At 41.1% G+C, this 11,785-nt stretch overlaps 1 protein-coding gene and 1 pseudogene across 1 annotated transcript in view; one reads left to right on the forward strand and one right to left on the reverse strand.

Annotated features, from left to right (window-relative positions):
- CD38 (CD38 molecule) overlaps positions 1-4,766 on the forward strand; it is a 71,073-nt gene extending 66,307 nt beyond the window's left edge. Inside the window, exon 8 of the mRNA XM_012559869.2 lies at positions 4,099-4,766. Coding sequence (XP_012415323.2) covers positions 4,099-4,153 — 55 coding nt within the window. The 3' untranslated portion in view covers positions 4,154-4,766. The remainder of the gene's footprint in view (positions 1-4,098) is intronic.
- Positions 4,767-10,182: 5,416 nt separating this feature from the next.
- Positions 10,183-10,661, reverse strand: LOC111819278 (hypoxanthine-guanine phosphoribosyltransferase pseudogene; annotated as a pseudogene).
- Between the last annotated feature and the right edge of the window lie 1,124 nt (positions 10,662-11,785).

An 11,785-nucleotide genomic window follows, 5' to 3' on the forward strand; every position in this document is an offset into this window, starting at 1 on the left:
TAACAGGAAAGGCTAATACTATTCTATTTTGTAAAATCATAGCTCAGATTTCAGACACTTCTCTGGTTATGATAGTCACAACTTTGCTAAGTTTACCAACAGAACTTCTAGTTCAAGAGTTACGATATCTAAACCCATTAGTTAGATAATTTAGGAGAAAGGAAAACATTATATGCAGAAAATAGGACCTTAAAACATCAGCAATATTGCCATATAAAACCCAGAGTTTGCTTTCATTTACTCAGTCTTATGTAGTTAATTTCTATTCCACATGATTCTGGATCAGCCGCAGTCTATGAACCCATCAGCTTCTGCATAAGAGTTCTGGAAATTTTATTCAGTCTAGTCACAGTCCTTTCTGCAAGTCCAACATAGCCCATCTTTTTGTTGAGATACTTTGGTCAGCAAATCAGCAAATTATAAACTTATCTTGGGATCCCTCCTATTGGTGTTTTTCTTTTGGAGTATATCCTACATGAGCTTTTCATCTTTCATGATATTAGGGAAGTTTTCTGTCAGCAATCTTCAATGGTCCTCTTTGTGTTTTCCGTTTTCTCCCCTTGTTCTGGAACTCTGATCACATGCAGATTTTTGCTTTTGATTATATCCCATATCGTTGTCAGGGCGTATTCATTTTTCTTTGTTCTTTTCTCTGATTTTTCCTCAAACAAAGTGGTATCCAAGGATTTCTCTTCAATTTTGCTGATGCTGTCTTCCATTGTTTCAAATTTGCCCCTAAGTCTTCTATTGCAGTGTCCATTTCTGAAATCTTGTTGTCATCTTTTGGATTTCTAATTGCTGTTTTTGGATGATTTCTAGTTGTTCGTTTATCTTGAACTTTTTTTTCTGTATTATATCCTGATTTCTTCCGTTGTTTTGTCTGTCTTTTCCATGATTTTGTCTATTTTTTTCCTTATTTTTGTCTGCATTTGCCTTCATCTGATTTCTAGACTCCTGCTTCCATGGGCGTTTATTGTGGATCCAAACAAAATGAAATCCTTGACAACTTCAGTCTTTCCTCCATTTATCATGATGTTGCTTATTGGTCCAGTTGTGAGAATTTTTGTTTTCTTTTTGTTGAGTTGTATTCCACAGTGAAGGCTCTGGTCTTTGATCTTCATCACTAAGTGATTCAAGTTGTCTTCACTTTTGAAAAGCAAGGTTGTGTCATCTGCATAATGCAGGCTGTTAATTAGTCTTCCTCAAATCATGATGCCCTGTTTGTCTTCATATAATCCAGCTCCTTGGATTATTTGCTCAGCATATAGGCTAAATAAGTATGGTGAAAGGATAAAACCCTGATGCACACTTTTCCTAACTTTAAACCACACAGTATCCCCTTGTTCTGTTCGAACGAACTGCCTTTTGATCTATGTACAAGTTCCTCATGAGAACAACGAAGTGTTCTGGAATTCCCATTCATTGCAATGTTATCCATAATTTGTTATGATCCACACAGTCAAATGCCTTTGTATAGTCAATAAAACACAGGTAACGTCTTTCTGGTATTCTCTGCTTTCAGCCAAGATCCATCTGACATCAGCAATGATATCCCTTGATCCACGTCCACTTCTGAATCTGGCTTGAATTTCTGGCAGTTCCCTGTCAGTGTACTGTTGTAACCACTTATGAATGATCTCCAGAAAAATTTTACTGGTGTGTGCCACATAGATAGTGTATTCAAACCACACCATTGCCAACGTATCTTTCAATTTGAATGAACTTTTGTCCTGCTGTTTTGGACAGAAGTCTAAACAGCAATCAGAAGTGTAGTTACGTTTATATGGATTAGACCTCCTAGTGATTATAATATTACTACATAATAAATCTCACCATTTGGTTAGGACAAATGATACCATTAATATTTGGTTGTATATCCTTTAAGATTTTTTTTCTACAGCACACATGTATGCAGGCACACACACACATGCATACACACACAGTCTTAATAAAATGTATATATAATTTGTTAACATCTGTTTTCACCCATAGAGTGAACAGAAGGTAACAATACTTTTTTTGATTACCTTAAAAATGGCAAATTGTCAAAATGCTTTATCTGGTTAGTGCCGTCTAGTGGCTTGTGAGAAAAACAACAACAAAGGGGCACATTTCTCCCTGTTACTTCAAAATACACTGTCTCTATTGAGTAAATGGAGCCCTGGTGGCGCAGTGGTTAAAAGCGCGATTGCTCACTAAAAGTTTGGCAGTTTGAATCCACCATCCACTACTTGGAGAGCCTATGGGGCAGTTCTACTCTGTCCTATGGGGTCACTATGAGTTGAACTTGATGGCAATGGGTTTGGTTTTTTGGTTATTGATCAAAATGTTATGCAATATATGAAACCTGTATCCATTTTATTAGGACATTGGATACAAATATTTATGTATTTATGGAGAAAGATCATCTTGATAATCTTAACAGAATAATTGCTGCTCCCCCCCCCCATTGAATTCCCAATAAAATAGAAACCATAATTAAGGAACATATTCATCTTCTCATCTAATATAAAGTCCTTGGGTGATGCAAATGGTTTATAGTCTCAGCTGCTAACTGAAAGGTTGGAGTTTTGAGTCCACCCAGAGGAGCCTTAGAAGAAAGTCTTGGCAATCTATTTCCAAAAAATCAGCCATTGAAAACCTTGTGGAGCACAGTTCTACGCAGACATACATGGGTTTGCCATGAGTTGGAGTTTACTCGACAGCAATTGGTTACTGGTAAAGGTAACTTTAAAAATCATAAAGATTCTTAGAAGGATTCCTTTTCCACTGCAGTATTTCAGTAAGGAAGAGGATACTTTTCTTGCTAGGATTTATTCATGTAAAGATCCCAGAGTACCATATTGGTGAGGACAGAGTGACTTAGAGTCACTATCCCCAACTGGTTATGACAGTTGGTTGGAGATGAGCCTGATGTAGCCCATCAGGCCCATCAGGGGTTGCTGGCATCTGCTCTAAGGAACTTTTCCTCCTTCACACACATCTAGCAAAATCAGATTCAGCTATAATTTGATGAATTGTTTAACACCCACTCACCCTATGGGCCAGCCACTCCCTTTGGTCTTTTGTCCCTTTGTTATCCCATTCTTGTGAAAGTGAGAGTCATTCTTGTTAGATCCCTATCTAGGGTTTGTTCTGTGCAAAGGAAGTGTGGTCCTTGGTTCCACCCAGGTTCCAGGGAGTGTCTTGCTGATGGCCTCTAGCTTTATAGTAGAGAATTTATAACCCCTGTTCCCCCTCTGATCCCATGACCCAACATTCCCTCAGGAGGCTTCTGAAAAGGAGAAAGCAAATCATCAAAAATATGAGGGTGCCTGGGCCCCTGGTCCCAAGTTTGGAAGAAAGACCTGGTGATCTACTTATGAGATGTCAGCCATTGCAAACCCTGTGTAAAAAAAACAAAACAAAAAAACCCTATGGAGCACAGTTCTCTGATACACATGGGGTTGCCCTAGTCAACCTAGTGGCAACCTAGTGGCAACTGGTTTGGTTTTTTGGTTTGACCCCAGGTGGCTGCTTCTGTGGTTTCTTAGTCATCAGCTGACATTCAGAGCACATATCTGTGAGGTGTTAGAGCCCAGACATCGGGTTTTACCTCTCTGTATTATCATCCAACACCCCTATTCAGTATTTATCCTATGGTTTACAAGTAACTGATGGAGCCTGGTGGCACATTGGTTAAAGTGCTGGGCTGCTAACCAAAAGGTCAGTGGTTCAAACCCACCAGCTGCCCCTTGGGAGAAAGATGTGGCAGTCTGCTTCCATAAAGATTCCTAGCCTTGGAAACCCTATGGGACAGTTCTACTCTGTCCTATAGGGTTACTTTGAGTTGGAATCGACTCAACAGCAGTGGGTTTGGTTTTTATGTTTTACAAGTGACTGCAAATAAAACTAAATTTGACCACAATTGAAGTCATTGACTCCCGGACTAGACCTTGCTCTTGGACTAGACCTTGTCCCAGTTGGAGAAGAACTTGTGTGGATGCCAAGTGGTCCATGCACACTTCTATTTAAAATGAAGGGGCTTCTTTGTCTGTGAATTGAACCACAGATGTATCATTGTACCTCTTAGTCTCCTTTTTTGCTTTCTTGTCATAGGCCTGTCAGGTATATCCAGTGTGTGAGCCACCCTGAGCATTCATCTTGCCCTTAGATGAGTTTATCGGCATGGGGGCTTCCGATCTTGGACCGTCTGCAGATGTCGATGTGTGCTACTCAGGAGACAAGCTGGTGGAGAGCCGAAGATATTGGGGGGTCCTCTGTCATAATGCCAACACCGAGGACTGAAGTCTTTTCCCTAAAAGTCTTAAAGTAACTGATGGTATCAACATTGTTTTTATTTTGATGGCCTTACATTCAAGAAAAATGAATTATTGTATAAAGTTAGAGTGAATGTTTTGTATTAAATTGTTTCATTTTTGTGTGATGCTTTTGTGTTGTTTACATATTGGTAACATTCTTTCTATTAAAAGTGACCACACCAAGTCTCTCTTATTAGAACAGGCAAATAATGAAAAGCAAATACCCAAATTTGTCAGAAGACATTATGTTTCCACACAAATAACCTTGCCTCAGGATATATTTTTGTATTCTTCCTGTGGATAATCAAACCATAAACTCCAGGTTCTTGAGTCATGTTGGAAAAAGTGTTCTATAGGATTTAAGCTACCCCTGTGCTTATTAAGGAGCCCTGGTGGTGCATTGGTTAAGAGCTTGACTGCTAACCAAAAGGTCAGCAGTTCGAATCCACCAGGTGCTCCTTGGAAACCCTATGGGGCAGTTCTTCTCTGTCCTATAGGGTCGCTATGAGCTATGAGTTGGAATAGACTCGACAGCAACAAGCTTGGTTTGTTTGTTTGTTTGGTGCTAGGTGCATTATACTTCTTGTTCCTGTTATGGGTTGATCTGGGTCCTCCAAAAAGATATGTTGAAGCTCTCATGTCCAATACCTGTGACTGTGACCTTATTTAGAAATAGTATCTCTGCATAGGTAATCAGTTAGGTTAACATGAGAGTTTACCAGGGTAGGCTGGACACTAATCCAATGTGACTGGTGTCCTTATAAGAAGAGAAGAGACAGGGAGAATACCATGTGACCACAGAGGCCAAGATTCTATTGATGCTGTCACAAGCTAAGGAACACCTGGGGCTTCCAGAAGCTAAAGAGTCAAGGAAGGAGCATGGCCCTGCTGACACCTTGATTTTGGGCTTCTGGCCTATACAACTATGACAGAATAACTTTCTGTTGTTTTAAGCCACCCAGCTTGTGATACTTTGTTACTGTGGCCACAGGAGACTAATACAGTCTCTATCCCTTGAAGTTGGTATTATTACCCCCCATTTGTTAGATAGGAGCCCCGCTGGTGCAGTGGTTAAGTGCTTGGCTGCTAACCAAAAGGTTGGAGGTTTGAGCCCACAAGCTACTCTGCGGTAGAAAGATGTAGCAGTCTGCTTCTGTAAAGATTACAGCTTTGGAAACCCTATGGGGCAGTTCTACTTTGTCCTATATGGTTGCTATGAGTGGATCGACTCAACGACAATGGGAGTGATTTGTTGGATGCGAAAATGGAAGCTCAGAGAAATTACATCATCTGCCTAAAGCCACACACTTAGTTCAAGGTTGTTGTTAGTTGCCATCCAGTCGTGTGCAGAGTAGAACTACTCCATAGGGTTTTCAAGGCTGTGACCTTTTGGAAGCAGATCACCAGGCCTGTATCCTGAGGTGCATCTGGGTGGGTTTGAACCACCAACCGTTCAGCTGGTAGTTGAACACTTAACCCGTTTGCACCACCTGCGGACTCTTAGTTCAAGGTAGAGGCTGGATTTTAATCGTATGAGTCCAAAGTATACGTGTTCTCTCTTTCTGGGCTTATAATGCCAAGCTTAGAGTTTCTTATGTTCTTTTCTAACAAATGGATATTGGATTAAATTGCATAAAATAGACTCTGGAGTGTGATTTTTCTGGACGTCTTCAAAAAAAATATTTTTTTCCCTCCTACTTCTCATGCTCAGTGTCTTATATATATAGTAAGCAGTTAAAAATATGTGTTCCTGCTATTGGCAATCTGTGTTTTCTCCTTTTTTTACCTTTTAACTTGCTGATCTTTTTTTCTTTTTAATTGTGCTTTAGATGAAGGTTTACAAAGCAAATTAATTTCTCATTAAACAATACACATATTATTTTGTGACATTGGTTGCCAACACCACAACATGTTAACACTCTCCCTTCTTGATCTTGGGTTCCCCATTACCAGCTTTCCTGTCCCCTCCTGCTTTCTCACCCTTGCCCCTGGGCTGGTGTGCCCCTTTAGTCTTGTTTTATTTTATGGGCCTGTCTAATCTTTGGCTGAAGGATGAACCTCAGGAGTGACTTCAGTACTGAGCTAAAAGAGTGTCTGTGGGCCATACTCTCAGAGTTTCTCCAGTCTCTGTCAGACCAGTAAGTCTGGTCTGTTTTTTGTGAGTTAGAATTTTGTTCTACATTTTTATCCAGCTCTGTCCAGAACCCTCTATTGTGATCCCTGCCAGAGCAGTCAATGGTGGTAGGCAGGCACCATCTAGTTGTGCTGGACTCAGTCTGGTGGAGGCTGTGGTACTTGTGGTCTATTAGTCCTTTGGACTAATCTTTCCCTTGTATCTTTGGTTTTCTTTATTCTCCCTTGTTCCAGACAGGGTGGGACCAGTGGAGTATTTTAGATGGCCACTCACAAGCTTTTAAGACCCCAGATGCTACTTACCAAAGTAAGTATACAGTATTTTCTTTATGAACTATGTTATGCCAATTGAGCTAGATGTCCACTGAGACCATGGTCCCCAGCACTCAGTGCAGTAATTCAGTCCCTCAGGGAGTTTGGATATGTCTCTGAAGCCTCCATGACCTTGCCTTGGTCAAATTGTGCTGGCTTCCCCAGTAGTGTGTACTGTCTTACCCTTCACCAGAGTTACCACTTATCTATGGTCTAGTTAGTTTTTTTCTATCCCCACCCCTCTCCTCCCTTGTAACCCTTTAACTGCTCCCCTCCCTTGTGATCCTTGTTTTTTCTTTCTTGATTAGTCTTGCTGGTTTATCAATTTTATTATTCTTTCAAAGAACCAGCCTTTATTTTTGTTGATTTTCTCATTTTATTTCATTTATTTTTGATCTTTATTATTTTCATCCTTCTAATTTTTTTGGGCTTTTAACTTCAGTTTCCTGAGATGGAATTTCAGATTGCTGGTTTTTCAGCCCTTTTTTTTTGTGTGTGTGTGTGCATACATTTTAGAACTATGAGTTTTCCTCTGAGTGCTGCTTTAGCTACAGCTTATAAATTTTGGTGCCTCTTCATTTTTTATTCAGTTAAAAATATTTTCTAATTTACATTGTTGTTTAGAAAATGTGTTGCTTAATTTTTAAACATTGGGAGACATTCTAGTTGTTTTTTAAAATATATATGTGCTGAAAGAAGAACTAATAAACTCATTTGAGACTCCTTCAGGGAACTAAAGGGGTCCTGGTGGAGCAGTGGTTAAAGAACATGGCTGCTAACCAAAAGGTCATAGGTTCAAACCCATCAGCTGCTCCATGGGAGAAAGATGTGTCAGTCTGCTTGCTTAAAGATTACAGCCTTGGAAGCCCTATGGGGAAGTTCTCCTCTGTTGTATAGGGTTGCTATGAGTTGGAATTGACTCAACAGCAATGGGTTTAGTTTGGTTTTTAGGGAACTAACTGAGTTTGTTGAAAATAGCATAAATTTTGGAGTCGGGCATTTATGGGTTCATATTTTGGTGGCATTTTGTGACCTTGACCAAAATACTTAAACTCTCTCAACCTCAGCTTCCTTGTTTCCCAAATAAGAATTATAAACTTATCACCTTAAAGTATGGTGAGGACTAAAGATGAAAAAAATCGACAGCCTAGCATGGCACCTGACATGGATGTAAGCACTCAGTCCAACACTAGCTCCTTTCTGCCTTGCCCTGATTGCTAATCCACTTAGACTGGTTTCCTTCAGGAGCCTTGCAGCTGCAGATACTGTGGTTAGTCCAGGGATTCTTCACTAGCCCCTTTCCACTTAGACACATCCTCATGGGAATTTAGTGTTGCCTGGACACAAAAATGAGTGTTTGGAAACAGTTTTCTTTTTTTTATTGTACTTTAGATGAAGGTTTACAGAACAAACTAGCCTCTCATTAAAGAGTTAGTACACATATTGTTTTATGGCATTGGTTAACAACCCCACGACATGTCAACACTCTCATTTCTCAAACTTGGGTTCCCTATTACCAACTTTCCTGTCCCCTCCTGCCTTCTCATCCTTGCTGCTGGGCTGGTGTGCTCATTTAGTCTCCTTTTGTTTTATGGGCCTGTCTAATCTTTGGCTGAAGGGTGAACCTCAGGACCAACTTCATTACTGAGCTAAAAGGGTGTCCGGGAGCCATACTCTTGGGGTTTCTCCAGTCTCTGTCAGGCCAGTAAGTCTGGTCTTTTTTTTGAGTTAGAATTTTATTCTACATTTTTCTCCAGCTCTGTCTGGGACCCTCTGTTGTGATCCCTGTCAGATCAGTCAGTGGTGGTAGGTGGGTACCATCTAGCTGTACTGGACTCAGTCTGGTAGAGGCCATGGTAGCTGTGGTCCATTAGTCCTTTGGACTAATCTTTCCTTTGTATCTTTAGTTTTCTTCATTCTCCCTTTCTCCTGAAGGGGTGAGACCCATGGAGTATCTTAGATGGCTGCCCACAGGCTTTTAAGACCCCAGATGCTACTCACCAAAGTAGAGGGTAGAACATTTTCTTTGTAAACTATGTTATGCCAATTGAGCTAGAAATTCCCCGAGATCATGGTCCCCACAGCCCTCAGCTCAGCAATTCGGTCCCTCAGGGAGTTTGGATGTGTCTATGGCGCTTCCATGACCTTGCCTTGTACAAGTTGTGCTGGCTTCCCCAGTATTGTGTACTGTCTTACCCTTCCCCAAAGTTACCACTTACCTATTGTCTATTTAGTGTTTTTCCATGGGACCAGTTTTGATTAAGATCAGACTTGTCCCAAGTTTCAATTAACTCCATCTGCGGAATGTCTTCAGAAACAGGTCTTTGCTAATGGACTGGGCCACCTAGTTCTTTTCCTTTCAAGCTCTTTCTACCTTATTGTTGGGCTTCACTGCTAATTTCTGGATTCTCTAATGTACCTTCCTTGTTTACCAGGATACCCCTTGAATTGGCAGACTGCTAGAAAAAATATTTTTCTTTGCATCCCCTTTCAAAGAAGAAATGGATAGAGTAGAAATCAATTTGCGAGAGGCCTCCCCCAAGCAGACTCCTGTGAGCGCTCAAGTTCAGAGCTGGGAGAAACCTTAGAGGAGCCTCGTCCAGAGGTTTTCACGTTGCACTGTGGAGGGCCCGAGGGTCTCATGGAGGCAACCAAGAGGCCACAGCGCTCTTATCTCCTTGTGCCATCTTCTGCAAGTGTAGTCACATGATGTCCCATCCCTGTTTCCTTTCTATCTGTAGTCCCAACTTTAAGTATTTTTGCCATTGATCATGCAGTCATCTCTTGCCCTATGGACTTTCTCTGGCCCAAGTATATAAATGTTCTTCTTGTTGTTTTTAGTTGCCATAGACTCAGCCCTGACTCATGGTGACCTTATGTATAACAGAATGAAACATTGCCTGGTCCTGTGCCATCTTCATGGTCGTTGGCATGTTTGGGTCCATTGTTATGGCTACAGTGTCAATCCACCTGATTGAGGAAGAAAGGCCTGGCAATCTACCTCTGAAAATTAGCCAATGAAAACCTTATGTATATAAATAAATTCCCCGTGTTCTGTTCTTCTAAGTGACTTCTCTATTGGATTACTAGTTGTTCATAAACGTCACAGTTAAAAAATTTGTTACTTCCTGTCTACTCCCTCCATCAGTGTTTGCTCTACAAACTTCTCTCACTATCCCAAACTGCACCTGTCATCATATTTACCCAAAGGCTGTCATAAAAACCTAGGCATGCATGCCTTTTTTCTAGCTTCCTAAGTTCACTATTTTCCTACTGCAATGGTTCTTGACCTTATAATGCTTGAGGCATACTTTCAAATATAGCATATGTGTGTATATATATATATATACACACACTACACAACACACTAACACACACACACACACACACACACACACACACACACACCTGGAATTTCAAATCCATTGAAGCTGGTCTATAGCCAACAGTTTGAAGGCGTCCCTTTCACCAGCACACTTGCAACTTTGACTATCTTTGGATTATGATACTTGACCAAGGAATGCAAGGTTTGTATTGTTTGGCCAGTGTTGAACGTATCTTTAACAATCAAGCCATTCTTCCAAGCTAGAGTTGTGAAGTCATCTCCACCAATTACTTTTATGCCCCCCATTGACTGAACATTACAGAAGTTCTTCAGCCTGACAAAATCTTCAGTCATAGGCATGGATGTGGCACTACATCTGTTCAATGCTGTGATATAATCCAGAACATCAGCAAAGAATTTATAGCCCCCTGGAGTATGCAGAGGTCTACAGTGTGGCAGCCTTCTATCTCCTTCACAGGCTTTCAAGAGCAAGCTATTTTGTCCTGTCTGTGATTAATCCATAACAAATAAACACCCTTCCTAAATCTTCAGTGGAATGATCAGACAAACAAAATAAATCTGAGTCGCAACTTGGTTCAAAGGAGCCAGGGTGGCGCAAGCGATTTTCAATCAGCTGCTAACCTAAACCTTGGCAATTTGAACCTACCCAGTGGTGCTGTGGAAGAAAAGCCTGTCTAACTGCCTCCATAAAGATTATAGCCAAGAAAACCCTACAGAGCTGTTCTACTCTGTAACACTTGGGGTTGCCATAAGTTGGAGGCCAACCTGAAGGCAGCTGACAACAACAATCTGGTTCACCATTACTAATCATGACATGGGGCTGTGAGTTGCCATGACAGAACTGGCTGAGGGCGAGGAGCATAAAAAGTTATTTTTAAACCAGCTGTTTGAAATTTTCATGTTATAAGCAATGGTTATATGCCCAAGCCATCTCATAACCACCCATGAAAGCTCTTAATAGAGTGGTCTAGCAGAGAGATCAATGGACTGTGGGTTTGCCCAGGAATGTCCCAGTTTTCACCCTGAAGGTCTAGGAACCCCCTCTGTCTGGGTAAACTGGGTGGTCATCTTAACTTGGAGTCAGAGCCCCAATTCTGCCATGAAAAGGCTGTGTGACTTTGAGTAGGTCACTTCATCTTGGTTGGAAAACAGAGGAAGTAGCACCTCTCTCCCAGCTTGTTGTGAAGATCTTGTGGTAAAACCATGCCTGGCCACGTTCAGAGAGACAGAAAGTAGGTCAGAGGTTACCAGGGGCTGAGGAGCAGGGGAAGGGGGAGTTACCGCTTAATGGGCAAGGTTTCTGTTTGGGGTAATGAAAAAGTTTTGGAAACAGACAATGGCATTAGCTGCACAACACTGTGAATGTAATTAATGCCACTGAACTGCACACTTAACATGGCAAATTTTATGTTATATTTTACTGAGGAAGAATTGATGCTTTTGAATTACGGTGTTGGTGAAGAGTATTGAATATACCATAGGTTGCCAAAAGAATGAACAAATCTGTCTTGGAAGAAGTACAACCAGAATGCTCCTTATAAGCAAGGTTGGTGAGACTTTGTCTCACATACTTTGGACATGTTATCGGGGGGCAGGGGTCAGTCCCTGGAGAAGAACACCATGCTTGGTAAAGTAAAGGGTCAGCGAAAAAGAGGAAGATCCTCAACGAGATGGATTGACACAGTGGCTGCAA

The sequence above is a fragment of the Trichechus manatus genome, unplaced genomic scaffold (assembly GCF_000243295.1).
Source record: "Trichechus manatus latirostris isolate Lorelei unplaced genomic scaffold, TriManLat1.0 scaffold00343, whole genome shotgun sequence".
NCBI classification, from domain to species: Eukaryota; Metazoa; Chordata; class Mammalia; order Sirenia; family Trichechidae; genus Trichechus; species Trichechus manatus.